Source organism: Anser brachyrhynchus, assembly GCF_964034855.1.
Source record: "Anser brachyrhynchus genome assembly, chromosome: 2".
NCBI classification, from domain to species: domain Eukaryota; kingdom Metazoa; phylum Chordata; class Aves; order Anseriformes; family Anatidae; genus Anser; species Anser brachyrhynchus.
Window position 1 is genome coordinate 40,984,371 of NC_137695.1, and position 25,980 is coordinate 41,010,350.

The window sequence follows — 25,980 nt, forward strand, 5'->3', positions numbered from 1 at the left end:
TACCACCAGTGTCACCACTAAACCATGTCCCTAAGCACCACGTCCAACCTTCCCTTGGACACCCCCAGGGACGGTGACTCCACCACCTCCCTGGGCAACCCGTCCCAGTGCCTGACTGCTCTTTCTGAGAAGAAATGTCTCCTCATTTCCAACTTGAACCTCCCCTGGTGCAACTTGAGGCCATTCCCTCTACTCCTATCACTGGTTGTCTGTGAGAAGAGGCCGACCCCCAGCTCCCCACACCTTCTTCTCAGGTAGCTGTAGAGAGCAATGAGGTCTCCCTCAGCAACTGGTGGCTGAGGTACCGAAGACATGGACTCCAGACCGCTCTCCAGGCGGTCACCAAGAGCCTCCCTGACTTTCGTGTGGGGAAGAGAGGCCACATGAGCACAAACGCCGGCAGCACGCCGCCTCTCCGTGACAGGATTTATTCTGCCCTACGTGAAGGCATGAACACAGCGGGAACCGTGTCCCTCGGGGGGCTGGGTGGGAACCACATCTGGGGGGGAGGGCTGAGAAGCCCCCCCCCAAGCAGCAGCCCGGACACCGGGGTGGCGGTGCCGTGTGGCCGCCATGTTGCCGCGCCCCCCCCCACCCCTCCTCCTCCCCCCCCCCCCCCCGCAGCGCCGCACGCGCCCGCCGCACGTGAGCGCGCCCGGGGCGGGCGGCGCGGAAAAGTGTGTCACTGGGTGAGGGGGCGGGGCCTCGGCGGGGAGGGGGCGGGGCCTCGGCGCGGGGGCGGGGCGGGGCGGGGCGGGCGGCGGTGCCGCACTGTGCGCGGCCGCCGCTGGCTTTTGTTGTGGAGGGGCGGGCGGCGCGGCGGGCTCGGCGCCGCGCTGACAGGAGCCGGGCCGCGGCCGCAGCCGGCACCCGGCGCTGCTCCGGGCACGGAGACACGGCCGTGAGGCAGGGCAGGGCAGGGCGCCGCCATGGAAGTCAGCGCGGGTAAGCGGCGCGGCGCGGAGCGGAGCAGTGCGGCGGGTGCGCGGTGCAGCGCGCGCGTCCCCGTCCCCCTCCTCCTCCTCTTCCTCCCCCCCCCCGTCCCCACCAGCCCCCGTGCGCGCCCCCGCGGGCGGCGCGGTCGCGCGCCCGGCGCCTCACATGTCCGGCGCGGCGGGGCCATGTGCGCGCTGTGTTTACGTTCCGCGCGGCGCGGGCGCTGATTGGCCGCGCGGCGCCGTGACGCGCGCCTTGCATAATCGCGGCGGGGCGGCGGCGCGGGGCGGCGGGCGGCGGGGACACGTGAGGCGGCCGCCGCTGCCCTGACCTACATTCGGGGGGGGGGGGGAGCGGGGGAGGTGACCGTTGGCGGAGGGCGGCGGCCGTTGGGGAACGGCGCGCGCGGGAGGGAGGCGCGCGGGGGGGGGGGGGGGGGGCGCACGCGCGCGGCCGTGTGCGCGCGCCCCTCACGTGGCCCGGCCCGGTGCCGGTTGGGGGGGGGGGGGGCGTTGTGTAACGGGGCCGGGCAGGGCCAGCACCGGCCGCGGGGGAGGGCCTCGCGCCGCTCGTTCCGTCCGCGGAAAGTCAACGTTTTTCTCTGAAATAAATAAAAATAATATTTTTTTTTTTAACTGGGTTTTTAACGGGGGTGATGAGCGAGGAGCGGGGCCCCCCTCCGGTGCAGCTGTCAGCACGCGCTGCCTCAGGGAGCGCCCCTCACAACGGCTGGCCGCACAAACCCGGGGTTTCTGGGGGGAAATCGGGCTTCGGAGGTCGCAGAAACGCCGCGGGCCGGGGCTGTGACACGCGCGGCACCGGGGGCCGGCAGCGGCCCGGCCCCGCCGCAGATAAGGGTGGCGCCTGCCTGCAGCCCGGCTCCTCCCGGGGCCCGGCGGACTCTGAGCTTTGCCCCGGCGGCTGGCAGGAGGCGCGGGGCGCCCGTGAGATCCCTGAGGCGGGCGGCATCCCTCGCCCGGGGTCTGTCGGTCTGTCGGTCTGTCAGACTGCTGCCCCGACCCCCGTGTCCGTGGCGGCTTCCGTGGTGCTGCCCTGCAGTCCCTAAAACCTGACCCTGGCCGCGTGCCATGCTTTTCCGTTAAAAATGAAAACAAACCCGCGGAGGGATGAGGGCAGCGGCGTTCGGGGACGCGAGCACCGAACCGAGCACACGTGTGTCGGGCGGCCGCCAGGGCTGACCTCTGCCACGGGGCTGCCAGGGTGCGCGCCCAGCCACGGGGGCTTCCCCGGTAGTAAAAACTGCAAGGCCAGTACAGCCGGTGCAGAAATGCTGGGAGAACCGTTGTGGTTGATTCAAACTCCTGGAATTTCTGTATAACTCAAAATTTCCGCCTGCGAGCGCGGGTCGTGTGGCACCCCAGGGGCGCATCGGCCTTTAGCCGTGAGGGGGCAAAGCCAGAGCCGCCACACAGCGCGGTCAGTGGTCGAGGGCTCTGCTGGCACAAACGCTCCTGACCTGCGAAGGAAGCCAGCCCGTGGCTGCTTGTACAGCTTTTCGTTCTTGCTGGCGTGGGGAATTCCTTGCTCCAGCGTAACGAGCTCTCACTGAGGAGGCTTCCTAGAGCAACGCGTGCGTGAAGCGGGGAAGATGCTGGGTGTGATCCGTGCTGCGTGACTTCTGCTGTTGGACTCTTGTGTGCGAAATACCGAATGCTTTTACATTAGATTTGGAAGTAGCGAGTCTTAGAGACGAACTCAAATGAAGTGAAAACCATTTCTCTTGCTTATAAGCGAGAAAAAGGAGGCTGTGAAAAGCCGCAACTGCTCCCATGTCTGCCCGAGGACAAAAAGCTGTTTCATCTGAAGGATCCTCGAGTGTGTCAGATTGCAAACAGTCTCTGCCCTGCCGTGTCTTGCAAATAGCAGCCTGGCAGTCAGAGTTTGGCCGCTGCTGGAAGTGCTACAAAGGCTTGCCATAGGACAAATGGCATTTAATAGGCTAACCAGGCTGCAGCGCTATTCCTTCCACTAGCTTGCTTCCCTTCTGCATCAGGAGCACCTCCCAGCCCTTCCTTTCTGTGCCTCCAGCTTGTAGCCTGCGTGAAGCCTTGTGCTCTGCCCTATTTCTGTCCCTCGCCTGTCCTGACCTCGCAGCGCTGAGGTCCTGTCTCCTCCCTGGCCTTTGCCTGTGCTCTGACAAGGTCTGCTCGGAGGGCAGCTGGGGCTGGGCTGCCCCGTCCTGCCCGCACCGCGCCTTTCTGCTCCGTCTCCGGGTGCCGTGGCTGCGTGCAGTCGCGGCGCCGACGGAAGGCAGCTGATAAGGCGAGAGAGGCGGCTGGGGCAGGCGGGGAGGTCACCCGCTGCGAGCTGATGGGGAGACACGAGCGCGAGGGAGGGCTGGGAAGGAGAGCATCCAGGAACACGTGAGAGCCGGGTCTGGCGGTGCTGGGTCATGGCGTGGCTCACATGGCCGTGGTGCATGCCTGCTCGTTATGTCACTACATGCCGCCTTTTTTTCTTGCCTTAGGGGGTGTGATAGCTTACATCAGCTCTTCAAGCTCGGCATCTAGCCCAGCCTCATGTCACAGCGAGAGCTCAGACAGCGGTTTCCAGTCATCCTCTTCGCCTGTACCATCTTCTCCGAACAGCTCCTCCTCGGAAAGCAGCTGCAATGGCCGGAGCAGCGAGGGCTCTGACGGGGCACCGAAGAGCGACCGGCTGGAGGAGACTGTTAAACCAAGCCAGTCGGGCGTTGCTGGTTTGACAAAAGGCCATAATGGAGTCACAAGTATGTTCGGTGCCTCTTGGTGAAGCTGCCAGTTTCCCCTTTACATCCCGACAGTGTGGAACTATATGTGTATTACAAGCAGGTCCTCTCTCTGGCTTCCTTTGCTGGCGTGTAGCAAAGCCTTGTTGTTTTCTTATTTTTGTGTTAACATTCCTGACAACACATATGGTATGATACTACCATACAGATGCTCGTAGATGAGGGTCTCATTGCTGCTAGCTTCAAACAGTCCAGAAATACAATCCTGCTTTATCTCAGGTCTTCACTAATGAAAACTGATCTTTAATAAGAATCAAACTCTCAGTTAAAAAGATGTGATGAATTCATCTTGTATAACCTTGAAGCGTTTTGAATAATGCAGTGATAATAGTGATCAGAAACTGCCCTAAGGAGTATTTATGGAACTGTTTTGCAGATCTAGCTTGTCTGTTTTTTTTTAATACTTCAGTTTTTTTGAGGAACAAAATAAACAAATTACCAAAATGTTAAGTTATACCTACGTAGCTGCAGCTTGGACCTGTGCGCGTGTGTGTATATATATACATATATATATATACACGTGTATATATATATGATCCTAGGTCTTAAACTGTGGATGTTAAAGCAAAGTAAAGATAAGTTGGAACTAACAGATAGCCTTTTAAAATGCATTTAACAATGTAGCTCCTGCTATTTGCTTCATACTTTTTCTGATAATCACAGAAGACCACAATAAGGAAATACATTTGAAGAGTTTTAGAAGGGCAGGCATCATACTAAGTTCTGGAATCAGTGTTTCAACAGTCAGCTGTTTTTTTGAAGGCTGGATTCTTTTAATTGGCGGAATTGTTTTATCACTTCAAATTGTTATGAAACTAGAATTACTATCTAATGGTTCTACCTTAAAAATCTGTCAAAATTATCTTTTTTTTTTTTCTTCAAAGTGTTACTACTCTAATTCCTTAGTAAGAAACTTTACTTACTCTTAAATTTGCTAGCAGCTAGGTTTATGGTATTTGCAGAGGTTTCTGAAGACAAAACCTGCTGTAGACTGTAGAGGTGTGTGGATAGATAACATTTGAGCTCAATACTAGTCCTGTAAAATATGGAAATTTTGTGGGTTGGTTCTCTTTCAAAACCTTAAGAAAAAAAAAACCTCTTTACAAATGAAACCCAAATGTCAAAGAAATTTGCTGTTCTGGTAGAACATGGTTCTGCTGGAGTAATTCCAGCTGTGTCTGCTGCATAGTGCTAAGGTAACTTTGTGGTTACTGAAGTCATTGGTAAAATTCCCATTTGCTTAGTAAAACCAGTGTTAGGCCAGTGCTGAGGATTTGCAAAAGTTCTTTATTGATAAATTGAAATAAAACTGGGCAGGCAGGAAGAAACTTCAAAAGCCTAAGCTATGAGCATATTTACAGAGCTGTGGAGGTATTTTCAAGTTGAAGTGTGTAAGAAAAGATGTCTGCTTTCGGTTGAGGAAACTGCAGCCATTATATGGGCTTCCTTGTCCTGATGCAAAGACAGATTGAGCTGAAACTTTGGTGGCCTAGTTACCTAAATGATCCTTTTAAAAATGCGTAAATGTAAGCAGGCTCGTTTTCTACAAATGAGTACAGTGCTACAGTGATTGAAAGTCCAGTGAATACATGCTTTCTCCTTATTCTATTGAGTGCTTCATGTTTTTTTTTTTTTTTCCTCCCCTGCTATTCGCTAGTACCTTCTGAACTGTTCAAGGTTTTCGTACATCCTTGTTTTGTGTTCCCGTGCTGTACTTTTTTGTATGTTGAGCTGACCTGACATGTTTTGTTTTTAGACCAGGTTTTAAAAAGCTGGAAGCGTGTTCCTGCAGTTGTTACTGATTTTCTATATCCTTGACCTTTTTTTTTTGTTCTGATTCTAGAATTCAATGGAATGGTTCTTCTCTGCAAAGTCTGCGGCGATGTCGCTTCAGGATTTCATTATGGTGTTCACGCCTGTGAGGGCTGCAAGGTGAGGTATATTTCTGCTCACCTTCCTGCTGGTGAAATGCCCTAATTCTTCCCTTGAGGGAAAAATGGTGATACTGCTGAAAAAAAACATATATATACGCACATACATATATCGGTATGATTCTCTGTTAAACAAAAATCTGAGAAGTTTCAAACAACATATGAGCTGTAGGAAAAGGCAAACTAGTTAACAACATGCAGCATTTTCCGAAGTGTAGTATTTCTGTTCTCACCCTTTTTCCAATCCTGCCTGACCTGGAGTGCATGGCAGAGAACAAAAACGAGACAGAGGTGGTAAGGACCATGGCGCACAAGATATGTAAATGTTAACTGCATTAGGAGACGGTGGTTGTGATTTGTAACCTGGGATGGGACACAAAACAAAACAGCTTTGGAAGAGCAATTCTTCACCATGGGGAGAAAAAAAAAAAGGATGCGTGTACGTTCATGCATCAGTAGATGTGTATTTTCAGATATTGTAGCACTGCAGATATTGTGTTCTGTGAAGCAGTTTGTCAACTTAATGTGGAAGAACCACCTTCGAAAGTTATATGGTGCAAGAGGATTGTCTTGTTGCCAAACTATGGAGGCTGAAGTCAAAATACCTGATTTTGGCTTTCACCTTTGCAGCTGATGTCATTAGGAGGCTAAGGGCATATCTCACAAACAGTCAGTACAGCGATGAAAGTAATACAGGAGATACTGTGCTCTTAGGTGCTGACTATGCAGGGAGCGACTTAGCATCTTCTGTAGTTAGAAATCATAACTAGATTGCTTTATATGCAGATCACAGGCTGAGGGGAAGTAAGTCACGAGGAGCAGCAAGTTCTTTAAAATCACTCCAGGCTGTTGGCCTGAAGCAGACGGTGAGATGAGGTGAAATCCTCTGTCCTTTCAGAGGGGTGAATAATGACAGGAGGATTTGATATGTGCTGTAATAATAGTTGCGGGGGTTTTGTTGTTTGTTTACAGGGTTTTTTCAGAAGAAGCATTCAGCAAAACATCCAGTATAAGAAGTGCTTGAAGAATAACAACTGCTCTATAATGAGAATGAACAGGAACCGATGCCAGCAGTGTCGTTTCAAAAAATGTCTGTCTGTTGGAATGTCAAGAGATGGTATGTTCCTGCGCAGCGATCCTCTGCGAGTGAATCTGCTGCCCACCACAAAACTCATTGCTGAGGGTCTCAATGACAGAAAACGCAGCTGACCCTACTGTCAGGGCCAGATTCCCCGTCAGAGTGCGTTTAGATCAGCTTGCCACCTTGCCCTGTGACTGTCCCGAACTGGTAACATAATGCTGGCCAAGGAACCGTCCTCCCTTCCCTGGAGGTTGACGGGGTGGGGAGCGCTGCAGTGGTCTGTTGGCACAGATGGAACAGGAGTCCTTATCTTGTTTTACTCAGTTAATATTTTAAGTGGTGTCCTTCCCGAATCCAGACAAGATTCTTTGTTGCTGTTGTTTTTTCAATAAAAGGGAATTCTGCCTGGGCTGTTACTTGTTGAACTGAACGGAACTGCTTTTTAATATGAGTTGGATCAGGCCCACTGGAGTTTATGCAGTTGGGATAGCCTTAGAGTAACCATTATGGAGACAAATGAGTTAGTGTTGGGTGCACGGGGCACGTGTCTTATCTTCTCATGGTTTTGTTTTTTGTGTGTGGTTTTTTTTTTGTGTCTGTGTTTTCTTGAGGGAGTGGAGAGGAAGGGAATAATGCTGAGCTGAGTGTTTGGTCACGTTGCTGACTATCTAATCCTTGTGACTTTTTTAAATGTAGTTCTGAAAAGTGTAGCTTTTAGTCTGCTACAACTTATTGTTACAAACAGAACTCTTCCTTCTGTTTCACTTTTTAATTTTCTCTGGGTTTTTATTTCACAAGAACTAGGAATCTTGGGCTGCTAATAATCCTGTGGGTGGAGTATTAAAACTTATTTTAAATAATTGTTCTGAGTTCTTGTCGTGCATAGGAGTTATTTCATCCCCTAGGCGCTTGTTTGCGCACAAGGTTGCACCTGCTTTAATGAAAGAGATTTAGTTACATTAATGATGGACTACTGCATGAACGTAATTACATCAGTCGAAACTGGTTGCAAGCCCTTGTAAGGCTGTGGTTGGACGGGATGGTAGAGGCAGGTGTAGATTCCCCAGGACAGGGTCAAAAGTGCTGCAGCCACAATGATGCCCATCCCTTTGCCAGCAGAAAATGTCTTTGTCAAGGCAGAGTTATCAGGAAAGTTTGCCAAGGTAAGCTTCGTTCAGCATTGATTCTCTCCACTGTTTTGGCAAGTTAACGTAATTGGTCCATGAGGAGCTGCCTTGTAGGACTTGTGTACAAATATGATATGAACTGTGTTTAAATTGAGCTAATTGTCAGCACACAAACTTGCAGTGATTTAATTGATCCAACCTTAAAGCCTGCCACTTAATTAACTATCATAACTGCGTGTATAGTCCATAGCTAAGTTTGTAGAAAAAGGGGGAAGGACTTCAGAGATTATGTGCTTTGTAGCTGCCTTTTCTTTGTATGTAAACAGCATCATATAGTTCATATCTCATGCCTATCGTGTGCCCAGGAAACTCTTTGACTTAAGTGGTAATACCCCTGCTGTAGTGCTGCTGAGAGCAGTAAAAGCCCTTAAGCAAGGTTATTGGTCGGGATGTGTATTTTGTGCGTGTTCACGCTGTTTTTTTGTTCTGGTTTGATGTCTGTGCCTGCTCTAACGCTTCCAGGATTGACTTTAACTTTTTATTTCTCCTCCTCGGTAGCTGTTCGATTTGGCCGCATTCCTAAACGCGAAAAGCAGAGGATGCTGATAGAGATGCAGAGTGCCATGAAAACCATGATGAACAGTCAGTTCAGCGGCCACTTACCCAATGAAGCATTAGCAGAACATCAAGATCAAGCACCTCAAGAAGAGCTTTCCTCTAAACCCAAACAAGAGCGGGAAACCCTCAAAAGCCCCTCTCCCCCTCCTAGCTCTGACATGGCTAAGGAAGAAGTGATTGGTATGGTCACTAGGGCCCACAAAGATACTTTCATGTACAACCAGGAGCAGCCTCAAAACCCAGCAGAGATGATGCAGTCCCAGGGTGGGGAGAGAGTGTCAAAGAACGCCGAACAATACATGATGAGCAGTGAGCACTGTGTTGGTGGGCTCAGCGGCCCTCACTACCCCGAAAGTGAGCAGCACCTTGGCGGACAGTACAAAGGGAGAAGCACAATGCATTATCCAAGCGGGCACGCCATATGTTTCACAAACGGCCACTGTATGAACTTCAGCAACGGTTACACTCAGCGACTGTGTGATAGGATCCCAGAAGATGTCTTTTCTCCAAACAGGAGTACCACTTACTCTTGCAGCACTGGAGGAAGAATGCATCTGGTATATTGACATCAATTGTTTGCTTTGGTGAAAGGCGTAGCCATAGGTGTGGGCTTTCGTTGGGTTGGTTTTTAAACATTTAATAATTAAGAATGGATTGAGCTGTGCAGCTGTAGACAGCGAAGCTCCACACAGTTAATCGGCACAGCTGCTGAAACTTAACATAATAGTACAAGTTTGATAGCACAAGTTGTGATGAGGGAGAGTAATGGCTTGAGTTGCGTGTAGGATCTGAAATCATACAAGTGATGGAGTTTCTTGGCACGGTTTCTAGCCAGCTGAAAAATAGACTAATCTCAAAGGGCATTGGTTGCAGAAAGCTCCATTTCTTTTATTGATTTAGAAATGAAAAGGGATGTTATGAATTTACAAATTCCCTTCTTCATTGAACCCTTTTGAAGACTTCATTTTAAAATAGTCTATGCAGTCAGATGTGTTATATTTTCCTTAAAAGATATTCAAAACAAATTCCTGGAGTGAAACCTCAGGGTTAGGATTTGAAGTCAGCCCAGTGGCATGCCTTGCTAGTGTGTTCTGAAATCTCTCTTCTTGGGTAGGCTGTATTTTATTTATTCATAATGGGTATAGGTTTATTTTGTTACAGGCCATGTAAAATAGAGGTTCGATGGGGGACCCATTGAACTAGGCTAAGCATCCTCATGTAGAACATCTTCAAATCTGAACAGTCAGAAGGAAAATGCACTGCTAAAACACGTGGGAGAAGTTCAAGGTCTTTTCTGTAGTGCTTGCACAAGTGAGGCTCTGAACACACTTCTAGGTATCCTAGACAACTTTGCTAGACCATTTTTTCCACTCCATTCTTAATCAAGGTGCTTCCTATTTTCTTGCATATTTTTTTCTTCTTCTTCCCTTAACAAAGGTCCCTCCCCTTTGCCTTGCACCTGCTGTTTCCCTGCCATTCAGGCAGGCAGTTCTGTAAGCCCCTTAAAATAGATCGTCCTTCTTTTTATCATTGGAACTGCCTGGGATGAGGGAACATAACATCCTTGTCCTCATCCTGTGTTACTGTCGAGAAGCACAAGCCCCTGACCTTACTGAAGTGGTTGAGCTCCCCATGTTTTTCTTTCACCTAGTTTGTAAAGGTTCCTCGCAGGTTCTCGCAGGCCTCTGAAAAATCTCCACATTCTGAAGGTTGTTTGTGTTGAGGCGGGATTTCAGCGTTTCTCTGACTGTGGCATATGCGGACCATGCCATCCCTAGCAGGCTCTGACCTCAAATTGCAGACTCAGGGCACTACGCCGTGGCAAACAGTAATCATTCCCAACCTTTCTTCCTTGCAGGGAAAGTATGTGGAGTCATTATGACAACATTCTTGGCACTCCTGAGAAGCAGAGGTTAAACCTGTCAGCGTGGGCAGGCAGGGAGTGGCTGTGCCTGCAGAGACCCAACCAGTCAGTTTGACCTGCCTATAGCAGCTGCAGGGAGCTGTAACGTAGCTGGCAATGAGGAAACAAAACAAAATCAAACAGAGAACTGCAGCCCCCCGTTGCACCCCTGGCATTAAGGAGAGTTTTGCCAGAGAATTCACGGAGAGCAGGATCTGACCAAAAGGAGTCAGTAGCAGTAAGGGAGTGTAACTAGACTCTGAACCAGTGCAGAGGCAGATGTTCAGGGGGTTGGCGGTTTTTATTTTGTTGGGTTGATTTTTTGCTCAGTGACACCTGGACACACACGCTTAGAAAAGTACTGCTTACAGTCGTTTCTGAAACAGGTTCCCCCAAAGAGAGCCAAAAACTTCCTCCATAGGAATGACTCCGGGGAAGAGATCTCTCGAGAGTGTGGACGTAACACACGGCAGGGGGAAAAGTGTCAGCTTCCCCTCAGGACCATTTGCCATGAGGGTTAGGATGAGCAGCCGTAGTAGGAGAAGCTGAAGTGTTTTTTCTGTCAGGTCCACAGTGGGATGCTGAAACAGAGATACCTTATTTTTAGAGTAGTATGTTTTTAACAATGCCTGCATGAACTTCAGCAGTGGTTAGTGTATGTTTTGCTTCTGGTTATGTGCCTGGACCTTGCCTTCTGTCAGAAATATTGCCAAACGAAAAACATTTCGTTTTGATTCAGAGTGATTTTAAGCTTATGGAAAAGATCCTCTTCCAGCCCAGAGGTAATAATTTGGTTTTGGGGGTTGTCCTCAGAAACACAAAATAACGTTCTGATTCACAAGTGAGCCAAAAAAATCTGCAGTTCTCTTGATTCTCCAAGGTGAGAGCCTTCTGCACATTGAATGCCCATTTAATAACTGATACATGTGGGGGGGCAACACAGAAATATCTGTTTATCTAGTTTTCCCTCTCTGCTTAAAAATAAACACGCGTACCCACATTGAGTATGCTCTTGTGGTGGATCTCAGGACATAACAAGCACAGAATTGCTGGATAGTTATCAGATTCAAGATGCCCTGTAAAAGCAGTATAGCTCTAAGGAATTATTAATTTATTTAATTGTTTTCTGTTTGCTTTACTGACATTATGTAGGGTTTCATGGAGCATTTAATATACTTTTGAAGAATACTTGAAGGAATTCTTGTCCTTGATGAGAGGTGAAATAAATATTAAAATGTTAAGCTTCATTAAAAGATGTAAGTTTTATAAAGCAGAACTGAAAGTCTCTCAGAACACGTGGCTGAGTTTTATGTAGGGAATTTCCTGGCAGTCAGCCTTGACGAATGTGTCTTGATCTCATTAAATGGATTCAGAGTTCCTTATGAAAAGTTTCTGTAAGTTTGCTTAAGAGAGAGAGCATTTTATCTTTTTTGTAATGGAGCAAAACTGGAATACAGGTTCCTCGGTCCTACCTTGGTGATACAAGTAAAAGCAAACATTTAGGATAGGAAGACTCTTCGGTAATGAGGGTGTAAGCCTGTGACTCAGTAAACCAAGGCTCGGTTCCTTGCTCTGGTGTTGACATTTTTGTCACCTTGGCTGAATTACTTAAGGTGCGTGCAAAGCAAGAAGGATCTATGAGAATACATGTAGTAGTGATTGTGAGATTACAATTGATTTTGAAATCATGATTAATTGTGAGATTACAGTGATAATGCGAGTAAGAGAAATCCAGGTGTCAGGTATGAGTGAGGTCAGGGAAGAATAACATGGATTCTCTCAAGTCTTTCACCATGAACAGTGTTTAGAAACAGACTGCTAATGGACTTTTTTGATTGCTTTCCTTTTTTTGAAGGGAGGTGGGGGGAAAATCCGGTTGTTTAGGGAGCTGACTGAGAAATACTGTGTTTTTTTTCTCCTCTGTGCGCTATTGCAAAACTTTATTGAAGAACAGACCTGCTTCTTTCAACTGTTTGTCAATATTTGGAATGATATCTTTGAGTTGTTTTCTGTGTATGTTTTGTAAATATTAGGTCTGCCCGATGAGTAAGACTCCCCACGTGGACCCAAACAAGTCTGGCCATGAAGTCTGGGAAGAGTTTTCCCTGAGCTTTACTCCTGCAGTGAAGGAAGTGGTGGAGTTCGCCAAGCGCATCCCGGGTTTCCGAGATCTCTCCCAACATGACCAGGTTAACCTTCTGAAGGCTGGGACCTTTGAGGTGAGACCACTGTGTGTGTATTGCCGACTTGACAAGCTGTGTGTCAGTTTGACCCCCTTGAGAACAAAAATCAATAGATCTGGGTAGTGTCAGGTAGCACCAGTTTGTTCACGAAAGCTCTGAGCTTTCCTTAAGCTGGTGGTGTCCAGTGCTGCTTGGTCAGGTATTGGTGAGCTCTCTTCCAACTAGCTGAAAAGTACTCAGCCCTCCTTGTGTTCCTGGGCATTAATAAATAACTAATGAGGAGCTTCTTGGTTTTATGTAGCAGCAGTTATTCTGATAGCTGCCTTTGCTTAGCCTGGAGAGAAGCAGGCTGCACCTGAAAGGGTGGATAGCTTAGAAAGCAATCCGTTGACTTAACAGTTTTATAGAGGAATGCATTTATCCCTCTGGATGTCCTTCCTCCTTCCACGATGTTCCGTGCCCTTGCTGCAGCGCCCATCCTTTGGTGGCAACTGGGAATCACTAAAGCCCCCATTGTTCTCCAGGGCAGTAACACTGATAGCTAACTGTCCTGCTGCAGCTCTGTAAATACCATGTACCAGCTGCAGCCTGGCTTACCGTCCACTTTAATCCCACCAGGTCCTCACGGTTGGTTTCACCCACTAGTGGTCATGACGTATATGTGCACTAGTGGTGGTAAATTGGAAATTATGCCAGAGGGCTTGGTGCTGCTTTGTAATTAGTGACCTTCGTGAGGGGACCTGTACTTAAGGTTCTCATTGCTCGTCTGGACTCTTGTGTATACTTATAGGTATCGTGCACATTTTGTAGGTATACGCATGTGAAATTTAAGCATAGAGGGCCAGATGACATGGAGCCCAAAATATTCAGTGTTACTATGCTTTTCTGGGGAGGGCAGGGTTGCTGATGCTTTTGCTCTTGTTTACCTGACTTTCAAAGAGCGATGCTGGATTTTGTATTTACCTGATCTGAAGACGTTTGTCTTGTAATGTGTTGGGTCTTTTAAACAGCCCAGTTCTAAAATGGATAATAGTTAGGGTGGAAATGGATAATAGTTAGGATGGAAGGTACAAGTTATACCGGAAGATTTGGTGTCTGGGGTGTGTCAGTTTCTCTTTACATTTCCATTTAGTTCTCATGTATTTTTTCCTGTTATTCTTGACCTTTAAATCTAAAACACTTCTGTAGCTAGGGGCAGTATTTTTACTTCTTAAGTCTCAGCCTCTTACACTGCTGTAAACATTACACAGAAATGTTGGTTCCTCCTCTGCAAAGCAGAATAGCGTCCTGTGTCCTCAAAGGAGGTGGAGGGTGGAAAATCAGGCTCTAACTGTTCATATAAGTTAAAGCCAAACCCTCATGTTTTGCAAGTAAAATGTTTTGTCTTGGCATTTCTTCACCTCCAGCTTTTCTAAACCTTCATTCATATGCCTATTTGCCGGTTACAAGCACTGCTGATAAAAAGGTTTCTGTGTCAAGGGGAATTAATAGTGTCTGGCTGCACGCTTATCCCTATTCACTCATTTAAAAGAAACACTAATAATGATTTCTGTTAGTGAGCTGGTACCTGTAGTTAGAGGCCTGTGTGGCATTTTAGCAACAGAAAACATCAAAAAGATAATGCCGCAGAGCAATGAATAAAACCTACAGGATTAATGAAACCATTTCAGTAGAAGCAAAAGCATCTTCAAAGCCTGGTGTCTACAAGGTCATTTCTGTCTTCTGGGTAACTAAACTAGGATACCCCAGCATCTGCATGTTAATAGAAAAGCCTGAGAAAACTCCTGCCTCCGACCCTGTTTTGTCTCCCTCGGGCACTGGCGTGTAGCTGTCTTGGCACTGTGCTTAACAGCAGCTCGTACTCAAGCAGTGCTTATTCATTTGAAGATGAGAAGATGCATGGACTGAGTGTGGGTGCAGAAGCAGCATAGCTATATATATATTCACACGTGTAAGCTACAAACCCGTCTTAGAACGGGGAGTACTGTGGAGCTCAGTATATTGTAGTTGCATTTGCATGGCTTTGTGTGGGAGCCAGCTCAGGAGGGCAACAATGAGCCTAAGGTAAGATCCTCAGCTGGGCTTGAGCTGGTCCTCCCCCACCCCAAATGTAATTAATGGTAGAGCTAACAAGCTCCTTAGATCTACGGGGCTAGTGGCTCAATTTATGTACAGACTCACTTGGTAATTTGGCTGCAGGTGGTGGGGAAGTGAGCAAACACTTGACTGTGGAGTTCTATGTGCTTGTGTTGTTATGTTCAGGTGGTAGGGTTGATCAGGTATGTCCTCAGCATGCACAAGTACGAGTCTGGCTTGAGGTGAAACAGGAAAAAATAATCACGTGCTATACCATAGTCTAAACTGTGCTTCCTTGGGTTAGAATTGTGACACTGAAATCCCTATGAGAGGTCTTTGCCCTATAATAAATCAACACAGCTTCGTGGGCTACAGTTTTGAAGATCAGCATTTATACTGGTCGGCCATTATCCGAAGTTAGTGATTTGTGCTTCTAAAGCCCATTCCAGTAAGGGGAATAGTGTTTTGAATGGGAAAGCGGAGTGTACAGCGGTGGGTCCCTGCTAATGCACGAGTTCAGCTTTGTCTGCACTTCCAGTCTCCTTTTGTTGCATTTTTGAGGGCTTCTGTAGAGCCTACGTTTCTGCTCCCTGTAGTAAGTGTCATCCAAAGACAAACAGCTTAGGTGACAAAGGTGAATAATATATAGTGTTCATGCGTCCATCAAGATTGCTGCATGTCATGTGGCTGTTTAAATTTAGCATCAGGTCACGTAATGTGCATGAATGGTGTTTGAATTCTCAAACCTTTTTCTTTTTTTCTGAACCCTCCTGTTTTTTAAGCTTGTCAAAGGCACTAGTCTTTTCTGAAAAACCCAGTTCTTCGCTCATCTGTAGTAAACATCATTTAAATTAATGCAGTTATGTAGCGTAAGTGAGAAGAGATGACTCATGCCAAGAAGGTACAGCAAGTCTGAAGTTTTAACCAGTGCCAGTTGGTTCACTTTCTCCAAATAAGAAGGCTGTTGTGTGCAACTTAAACCTTGAAAATGTAAATGAGGTTGTTGAACATGAGCAAATGAAACTTTACAAGCCATTCCACAGGGAAACATTTCACAATACGGCTGAGAAAACCACAAGAGAAATTTCAGCCCAGAGGGGTAAGTTCAGCACATGTCAACTGCTCCAGCCCAGGTGCTTGTACCAAAGGGGTATTCCCAGCTGCAGCTACAGACCAGGTGCCGTTTCAAGCCCCGCTTCTGTAGCCTTTTGAAGGCTGTACGTGTGGCTCCTTTCTACCAGAGCTCATTAACATTCCTGTGGAAACAGTGATGCAGCATGGTACTTTCCCAAAGAATGCCTAGTGGGCCAGATTCACCAGGTGGTGTAAATAAGCATTGCTTCAATGGAGCTGCTCCACTTTACACCAAACAAGAATCTGGTTCAATACCTTTACTTTGCTGCTCCTAAGTGTGGCCAAGAAAACAGTTCTTCTAATGCTCTGTATGCCTTTGGCTGTTCAGTGGCTTAAGCAAGTTGTCCTCCTTGCATATTTATGAATGGCATTGTGTTCATGGCTCAGGCTGTCTGAGGCTTAAATTTTAATTTTCCTCCCTTTCATGGTCTATAGCCCCTTTTCTGCATCCACTCCCGAAGTTTTTTGCTCGTTTCTCTAATACTACTGTGGCAGAGCTTGCACTGTTTCCTACAACTTGACAGCATGCTGGGAGTTTCTATACAGAATGCTTGTACAGTGGTCAATAAGAATGAGGCAGTTCTGAATGATGTTAAATTGCTTAATTATTTTTTTTTTTTTGAGAAATCCACCTTTATTTCTCTGCTTTTTGTTTTTGTCTCTTCTCCACCAGGTTTTGATGGTACGGTTTGCATCTTTGTTTGATGCAAAGGAGCGTACTGTCACCTTCCTCAGTGGAAAGAAGTACAGTGTGGACGATTTGCATTCGATGGGAGCTGGTGATCTGCTCAACTCAATGTTTGAATTCAGTGAGAAACTAAATGCCCTGCAACTTAGCGATGAGGAGATGAGTTTATTTACAGCGGTTGTCCTGGTATCTGCTGGTAAGGAGAGAAGAGTAATTTACGTCTTGGCTAAATTTTGAATATGGTTCTCTACTAAAAGATTTCTTTAAATAATATATCTTGTTATTTCAGGCCTAAGTCCGATTTAGTAGTTTTCACACTACTAGCAGCCTATAATTTGCTTTTTTGCTTATCCGTTATGGCTAATATGGTCTTTTGGAAATATGTGTCCCTTCTGCTTTCTGTAGAATTCAAAAAAACATTGCATAGTTGCCCAATGGCTATTTAGGAGCTAATTGTCTGACTCTTCCCTGACTCATCTAAGTTTCACAGGACGGCATCAATGAAATTACTCCTGACTTGAACAGCCTAAGTCTTGGGATAAGGTGGTATTTTTACTTCCGAGTATGGTCATCGAAGCCTTCTGCGTATCTTACTTAAGTCTAAATCCAACGGTTTGATCTCTGCCTATGTCAGCAAGAAAGCCCTATTTATGTGCATCGTGACTTCTTACAGCTGAAGGTCTGCCAATCCACTAACGTCTCCACCAGCCTCGTATCTTGTTTCAGTCCCTGGATATACAGAACACCCTGGCCCGGATTCAAAGAAGGATTAAGCACCTACTTCTGTAGTATTATCTAAAGCCTCGCATTAGGCACATTAGCTCTGCATGTAATGCCTGGAATACAAGATGCAGAATCCCTGCTTGGTGGATAAGGAGCTCTCTAGAGGTAGCTAGGAGGAATGCTGGCAGTGCCCATTATACAACAAGCCAGCGTCTGGGAGATATTCACCTCTTGGCCAAGTGGTTTTCAACGTGAGTGGTGTAGACCCATGTCTGTTATCGGGGAGGGACACTGCAGGCACGGTGCTGTAGGCACATGAAGCCTCTGTACACAAGGTGGGACAGTTCAGTCTAGCAGCATCGTGCATGGCCTCACTGAAATTTGACAGCAGAGGATGCAGCAGCTGTAGCCCCTTCAATTTGTAAGCGGTGGTAATGAGCAGTGGGTGGTAGGGAGACTGCAAGCTTCAAAGCTGGAAAGAAAGGTAGCGTGAAGGAAGTGTAGCACCTTAGTCTTTTAGTGAAAATGTTCAGGTAGCGGGCAGAAATCTGGGGGTTTGGTTGCTTTTCCAGATTCTGCTTTACATGTATCGTTCCAAAATTAAATTGGCAAGAACTGAAGACAACCTTCAAAGTAAGGACTGAGAACTGGGCCTCCTCCCTCCTTGTGCAGTGTCGTAACTAGGCCACAGCCGTTCCTGTTGCTCAGCTGCAGGGCCCTAGAATATCACGGTGTCTGTACTGCCTGTTTTGAGTGTAAGTGCTGTCTCTGCTCTGTTAGGTGTCCTTCTAGCACAGGGCCTCTCCCCCCCCCCCCCAGCCATTTAAGCACTGCTCCATGCTGTTGCTGGCTCTCAGTACAACTGAGCTGAGGGATGGTATCTAGCTTGAACACTTCTAGGCAGGTACACAGCCACAGTGTCAGAGCCATGGAACAGGACATAAAGATGAGGTGTTTGGTGTTTAGGCTTTTCGCAGCTGCTGAGGTTTCTTCAGATTATGGCTTTGGACATTTGTGCTGCCTGTCTTAGCTTCCTTTGGACCCAGTCTGGACTCTGATCACCACTTCACTGGAGCTCTTCACAAAGTGTTTACAGAATTCTATAAAGTACAGCTTCATTGGTCTTTAATGTTTGGGCCCAAACCTGAGTTTGTGCTGTGTTTCAGGCTCAGTGGTAACCTTGGCTGTCACTGGGATTTCAGAACACGCAAGGAGTACAACAACGTTCTGACCAGCGTTACATTGTCGCTTGCAACAGAATCAAAATGCCACAGTCATGACTTCCACAAGTAATTGAGCAATCTTCATAACTGAGCGTGTGCCTGAGAAGCACCCCCTGACAGAGCTTGGGGAAAAGGAAGAACCTTGTGGCATTCCTGGGGAAGATGCTTGCAGTGTGCGGGGCTTGCCAGAAGTAGAAAGGGCCTGTAGGACTGTGCACTTGCTGATGTGGATCTCTAAAGGCGGGTCCTCTGCACCCTACCCCTCAGGGAGAAGCATGACCCAGGGAGTCATTTGTCATGAGGTGGAGGAGGAGCTCAGTTAAAGGAGGAGGAAGAGTTTGAGGGTACAGCATTAGAGAAAACGACATGGAGATGCAAACAAAGGCAAAAGATGCTGTAGCTGGAAGACGAACTGAAGGTAGAACAGTAAGGCTAGTGAGATGTCTATTTCATGTATGTCTACTTCATATCAGAATGAAAGTTACAAAGAGAAGATAAAAAGGATGGTAGTCAAGATTCACATCACTTCCAGAAACAGACAGGAATGTGTGATTGTTCAATGCTCATTAAGTGATCCAGACTAAAATTCTGTGCTCTGCTATTTAAAAATCTTTTTTAAAAGATTTTAACTTGCTTAAACTGTATGTATAAAAATGTAAATGGAGGAAAAAAAGAAGCACTCATAAACCTCTAAATAATGCTGGTAGGGAGAAGACTTGTCTGAAGCATTTCTGCATGACACGGGTTGAATAATCACTCCTATGAGGAACATTGAGAATAAGCAGGATGAAGAAGCACGGTAGTAACAAGGAGTGTAACCGTGCACAACCCTTGTTTTGGTGCCAAGTGGCAAGGAAAGAAGAACCAGGGCCTTGCAGCGAGGCCATGGAAGTGCTTCTGGTGGTGTTGAGGAATTACATTGGATCCATTCCAAAACTAAATGAATGCTTCACCTCTGGCTTCAGTTAGCTGGGATTGTTGAAGACGGAGGAGAAGTGGCAGGACAGATCGCTGGCACTGAAGAAGGAGGAAGTGTGATGGAAGCAAAGCTGAAAGAATGCAGTTCATGCAGGTCGAGAGACCAGATAATCTCTTTAACTGAGGGTGATGCTTTGTGGTAGAATATAAAATACACACCCTCTATTATTCTCCTGTTTGGATAGCACTAAGGAAACCTTCAGCTGGCCATTGGGAGCAACCAGAAATAGACTGAGAGGGGGAAGAAAAACTTAGATTTATTGAGCCAAGAAGGTTACAGCAACTCACCCGAGGCGACCAGGAAGGTCTGGACTGGCTTTGCTGAGGTGAGGAAGCACTGATGTCATTGTACAGATTTCTTGAGGAAAAGTCAACCTGACAAACTTCATGCAAATGTCATCATCCCTGCTCGGGGCAGAGCAAAGCTGGAGGGTTTGCCGAGGTGGGGCAAGAGGAATAGTTTCTGTAACAAAGGCAGAGAAGTTTCTTTTCGTTCATGATCTCAGACGCTCTCTCTTGAAGAGCAGCTATCAAACCTAATAGACAATTTCTACAGAAGAGTGGAATGGATGCTAATAATCGTATCTTAACGTTAATCAAGGTTCCTAACTGTTAGAGTGAAAAGTTCTGGAACCACCTTCCTACAGGAACAAAAAAAAAGGATAACTGCTTTAAGATGGATCCTTAAGTGGATTATATAATACTTCTTCCCACAGTGGTAGGGAGCTGCACCAAATAGTCCAGGAGGACTCTGTAGATTCTCTTCACCTGAGAACTCTGATCAGGTTGGTGCTGACAGCATAAGGCAGGGATTCCCACTCTGACTGTATGATCTGACTCAGTGCTACACCAGGAAGCTGTTGCAACGCTGTCCCAGTGGTTAAGTACACGTACGCAGCAAAGTACATTTATGTTCGTGTCTGTCACTCATGTGTGGGCCTTGCTGAATTTCCATGGAGTTTAAGAGCAGCTGGCTACAGCCTGGAAAAAACAGCTACTGTGCATGATGAGTAGGTGAGGTATCTTGCTTAAACTTCATCATTTTAAGCTACTGCTTCCACCTAAGGAAAACAGGCGTGTACTTAAATACAGCTTTCTTGAAAGAGATGCTTCAGAAGCAAGGTGAGTAGAGTACGTGAAGTTATATTATTTTTCATGATACTGATTTTTTTTCCTTTTGCTGGGGATTTTTGGGTGCATTGTGTTTCATTTAGTCATTGCTTGCAGAACACACTCAGAGATAGTGTCCACTCATGTCAAGGCTTGTACTTCTTTGCCCCTGGGGATCCCATTGTGCAAAAACAAGCATGACTCGCCCTGAGTGGGATTTCCATAACCAAAGGTGAATCTCAAGGTTAGGGTTCTGTGTCCTGCCTTGAGAATTACTTGTAAAGTCTACTTCAAAGTGAAGTGCCCTGTCTCTTCTTTGTGTTGAAAGTTATGATTCAGCAAAACACTTAAGTGCATGCTTCAGTCTGTCCTTTTCTGGAAATGTGGGTAAGTGATTACAGGAAGGGTGACTGAATGCCACCAGTTCAGCATGGTGAACTCGATACTTTACATAGTTGATGTTAAATAGTGTTTGAAAAGGCTTCTGGTATATGTGTTTTAATTGTTCATTTGCAAATGGATTAATTCTTACAGTGGCTTTATGTTGCAAGCTACATCTGTTCAGTCCTCTCTTTTTTTTTTTTTCCTCTCCTTCTCTCTTCTCCCCCCTCTTTTCTTTTCTTTAGATCGCTCTGGAATAGAAAATGTCAATTCTGTGGAGGCACTTCAGGAAACACTAATCCGTGCATTAAGGACCTTAATCATGAAAAATCACCCCAATGAAGCCTCTATTTTCACAAAACTTCTTCTGAAGTTACCCGACTTGCGTTCCTTAAACAACATGCACTCTGAAGAACTCTTGGCCTTTAAAGTTCACCCATAGGCCTTTAGGTTTCATTCGTACCCGGACTTGCCTCGTGTTAAACTGTTTTGTGCTAAAATATGTATTTATACAGTTGTACCACTTGTCGGAGAGGGAGTTCACAGACTGTGAGCAATTGATAGCTGTTCCATAACCATGCAATAATGCTTCAGCAGGTGCTTTCAGCTAACAACAGCGCAGCATTCAGAGTCCTCCAGGATGGCCAGACCCAGCTGTGCTGCACTTTTGCAGAAGAGGTTGCAACAAGCCTGAGTAAATATGGACTGTTCTTTCACTTGGAAGTAGATCCACCACTGCCCTCTCATGTAAACTGAACGCAGAATAGCTGTGTGTGAGCATATGGAAGGTGGGAATGGGGGGGGGAACAATCCTGTGTTAATAGGAAAATGGAAGAGCTGATTTAATTGGTCTTTCCCTTATCTAATATATGTATGTCTGTGTCTCTTGATAACTCACTCATGGTTTCACTGTTGTTATTCCATTAAACCTGATGGAATGATTTCAGCCTGCACCAACTCTTCACAGAGCGTGTGTTCATGCCATGTGTATATACTATAAATAGCTAAGTAATGGGTGTTTATGACTATATAAAGTACAGAGTTGTGTGTATATACGTGTATGTATATAAATAGTTCTATACATAAAGTATACATATAATTTCTTCACAATATTTTAAACTGTGAAGGAATTTAAACTTACGAAAGAAGGCGATCTATGGAAAGAACCAAATAGATGCACTTTGCATATTGCTGAACTAATAATCTGAGCATTTCTAATTTTTAGAAAAAAAATCAAATTTGCATTAATATGCTGTGTTTGTTAATTTAAAAAAAAAAATAAAGAGTGGCACCAAAGGGGCACAGTCAGATTCAACTTCTAGAAAGGCTTTGTAGAGAATCTCAAGTGGAGGTGGTTGTTCGTGGCACTAATGAGGTTGATTGTCCATGGCCACTGAGGTTCGTACACTCTGATAATGGTTAAAGAAGCACCAGATGCTCTTCAAAAACTTCAGCACAGCCAGAAAGAAACTATCAGTTGAATAACAGCATTTGAGGAAAAAAATGTTAAAAACCTACCCATGGTTGCATTTGGGTGTATGTGTGTTCTGTGACCATTTATTTCTTACCATGCGTCATTTTGCTGCTTCATTGCTAAATGAGAATTTAATATAGAAATGGGAGATTGCCCATGTCTCTTCACAGTTTGAGCTTTGTGGTTCCCATGCCTATTCTTCTGGAGCTCTCCATCGGGGTGTGTGTGTGTGTGTGTATGTGCAGAGAAGGTGCACTGGATGGTCTGGATTTTTTTCTTAAAAAACAAAAAAAACACAAACAAATGGGACTTATTTTGTTTATGCCAGTAGCAAATTACAAAGCAGATCCTTAAGGTTTAAGATTCTGCTGCTTTCCCACCTAGGAAGGCGGTTGTCTGTGGGTTTTCTCCATTTGTAGCAGGACTCAAAGCCACAAAAGAGATTAAAAAAGTCAAAGCAGTTGTGTTAGCTGATTACGTTTGTTTTGCTAATGTGAGAAGGTGATGTTCTGTTACCCTTGTGGTTAGTTAACTTACCCGAGAGGTTAAGCCCTCTGGGTCTTTCACGTTTGGTAACACTACTCCACGGAGAGGCATCTCCCGTTCGTTCGTTCCTGCGTTTAGACGTGCGCAGCAGCTGCGGCCACAGCCAGGCAGCCTTCTTTCCGCAGGGCTCCCGCTGGCCGAGCGGGAGCAGCTCCCCAGCAGCAGCGACTCGAGGGAGCCCTCAGCCCTGCGGTGCAGCTGGAGCAGATGCAGCCCTTTCCCTGCCCGCCAGCGTCAGGAGCCAGGGTTTTGGGTCACCGTGGCTCTGCAGGATTTCCCTCGGAAGCTGGTAAACCGTCCTGCCCGAGGGTGGAGAGCAGGCAGGGGCAGGTGCACTCCAGAAGGGAGCTGGAGACAATTCAGCTTCAGCCTTGGCTGAAGCATTGGAGCGTGCCCTTTCCCCTCCTCAGCACCGCAGGGAGGGTTGTCCTGCTTCAAGCTGCTTTAACCACTGGATCGTAGCCCCTGAAAACCCATAGTTTTGCTATCAAAATATGCCGTCAGGGCATATTGTCCTAATTTCTGTTAACAGTCTGCATCCTACCAGTATTATTTGTATGAGAGCTTCACTGAATTACGCATTGAACCATTCAGACTTTAGAAAGGACACAGTCACATGTTTTGCATTATCTAGGAGCTGAAATGACTTCTTTGTAGACCCCATTTCAAATGCAGGAAGTAAAAACACTCGGTTGTTTTCGAAGGGAAGGAGGCTTCTTACAGAGGTTGCCACCCTACAACTGTGTTCTGTTTTGTTTTTTCTTTTCTTTTAAAACTGTATTATTAAGCCTTTAGGAATGTATAACCAGGACTGAGTAATTACTGCTTATTAAATTTTTAGTTAGATTGACCATGTATGCCTATAGATAGATATTCTAACTTGTGCAATTTCATTTGAAATGAATCTTCCTGTACATAATGGAAAAACTCGTGTAACAGAGAAAAGCCCCGCACAGATTGACTGAACCAAAAAAGTGGATTAAAGTACGGTTTCAAAGTGACCCGCGTATTACAAACCCTCGCTGGACTCGTAGAAGAAAATCTAAACTCATCGTATTAGCCATGTATTGTGAGCTCTTCTTTTACTGTGTCACTGGTTATACACTTGTTAAACGCTGAGATAATAGACTTCATGCCAGGCATTCGAGTACTGTAGATTGGGTCATTGCTGAAAGATTAATGTACTGTATGACTTAAATGAAATTTTTATTCTTGATTTTATTCTTGATTTTGTTCTTGTTTTAAAAGATTAAATATGGGCATTATGTCAGCAAGCTAAACCGTGTCTCTGTGTTCTTTTCATCTTTCTGTACAAAACCAGGAGGGGAGGACAAGGCGCAGAGATGAACAGAGCAGCTGCTGTAAGGTCACGGGCTGCGCTGGAGCACGGTGACTAGGGGGACTGTATGTGGGTCTCCTCTGGTAGGGGTCTGGGCAGGGGGCTGAATGGGGTTTACTGCACTGCATTTACTGCAGTTAACAGGCTTTTTGGGGTTGCTTCATTAAAATAGCAATTTAAACACCTTCACTGCATTTCAATAATATAACTTGGTAACTGGAAAAAAGACGCAAGGTTTAGTTTTTGGTAAAAGCAGTCTTAAAGCTGGATTGTGAGAGAACTAGGTGGAAAATAGCATACCAAGGGCGAAGGTCTGTTTGGTGTGTTTTTTTGTTTTTTCTTTTCCCAGTGTGATTTCCTAATTTGAAGTGTTTACTGTTTTAAGAGGTAAGAGAAGCTTTTCCAGAAAGCATTGTATCTATCAGTGTTTTAAAGGAAAACAACAAACCAAACTCAAAACAGAAACAAAACTGCAGCTACCAACACTGGAAAAAATAATAGCAAAAAAAAAAAAAACCACCACCCTTTTTTGGTTTCTCCCTTGCAGGCTTTCTGTGGAGGCTTTTTTGTGTGGCTGTCCTTGGAGCTGCCACATCCTATTCCCCCCGAGCAGGGCCATGAGCTGTGTAAGGTCCCAGGGCCTGGGAGGCCCTAGGGCAGGGCTCTTCAGCTTCAGCTGTGATGTTGCTGACAGCCCAAAAGTAATTTTTCTCTTAACACAATGCATTGGGGGTTGGAAGAAGCTTCCCAGTAAAAATCCAGTTCCACTCCACATCTTCCACGAGCTGAGGTTCCCGGTTTGGCAGGATGCTCTGGGACATGGGTATCCACTATTTGTTCGTGTGGAGCTTGGAGGTGACAGCGCCGCTGTGAACTTGCCCCTGCCCTGCTCCCTGGGCTCTGCGTGTGCTCTACAAGGAAATGGTGAATTTTGCAAGGAGACAAAGGTATTAATGTGGTGGTGTGAAAGTATGAAGAGAGGAGGGCGTGGGCAGTTGCCTCATCCTGGACTTTGTGAGTGACTGCTTGTACGTGGGGTGGGAGGGAATAAACGTTAATCAAAGCTCTCTTCAGTTCAGTTACAGAAACAGTTTGTACCAGGAAATAATTGGCACTTCCTTTTCTTTGATGAGTGCAGCAGGCAGCTGCATGATCCCTAATCACTGAATACCTTTTTTTTTTTTTTTTTTTTTTTATTTTGTGGTCGAAGTGGGGAGGAAGGGGGAGAGGAGCATGCAGACAGCTCAGGAGCCTGGAGATGCCCACCCCTGGCAGTGGGCAGCTTGGGAAAACCCTGCTGGGGCTGCCTTTGCCAGGCAGGAGAGGTGGTGAAGGACACGGCGGTGTCACCAGCGAGAGAGAGGAGCTGAGCAGACGTCGGTGGAGCCCACAAGGGAGCCCACAAGGCTGTGGATGCTCAGGGGCAAATAGATCTGTCCTCTCTAACAAAGTCTGTGCAAATGCTGCGCTGCCATATCGGGGCCCTTTGCAGAGCAGTTGCTACCTGCTGCAAGCGTACACAAGCCCGAGCACTTCTGCTTTTAATGCAGAGCTTGCAACAGCAGAGGGCTGAGTCTCTGCTGCTCTGCATTTCGTTTGCCTATAGCTATGGAAATAACTGCGTCTGGCTGCCCTGAATCCCAGGCTCTGTGGTTATGGTACAAACTGCACTGCTCTCCTGGAGAGCCTCTACTTCTGCCTGGAGGAGGCACTTCAGGTGGTTGCTGCCAGAGTGACTGCT

At 46.4% G+C, this 25,980-nt stretch overlaps 1 protein-coding gene and 1 long non-coding RNA gene across 3 annotated transcripts in view; one reads left to right on the forward strand and one right to left on the reverse strand.

The window, feature by feature from the left end:
• The window catches only part of LOC308189585, an 11,716-nt gene extending 10,444 nt beyond the window's left edge, over window positions 1–1,272 (reverse strand). The window contains exon 1 of the long non-coding RNA XR_013946451.1: window positions 1,102–1,272. This is a non-coding gene — a long non-coding RNA (uncharacterized lncRNA). The remainder of the gene's footprint in view (window positions 1–1,101) is intronic.
• NR1D2 (nuclear receptor subfamily 1 group D member 2) lies at window positions 746–24,180 on the forward strand. Of its 2 annotated transcripts, XM_080579717.1 has the most exons (8): window positions 746–945; window positions 3,425–3,685; window positions 5,568–5,656; window positions 6,628–6,772; window positions 8,422–9,038; window positions 12,418–12,603; window positions 16,451–16,661; window positions 21,126–24,180. In XM_080579717.1, exons 1-8 carry the CDS (start codon window positions 930–932, stop codon window positions 21,320–21,322), a joined length of 1,722 nt encoding a protein of 573 aa, XP_080435843.1. In that variant the 5' UTR covers window positions 746–929; the 3' UTR covers window positions 21,323–24,180. The 2 variants fall into 2 exon arrangements, with proteins under 2 accessions (XP_080435843.1, XP_080435842.1); XM_080579716.1 differs by lacking the exon at window positions 746–945 and having other exon boundaries at window positions 1,467–3,685.
• Window positions 24,181–25,980: the final 1,800 nt, after the last annotated feature.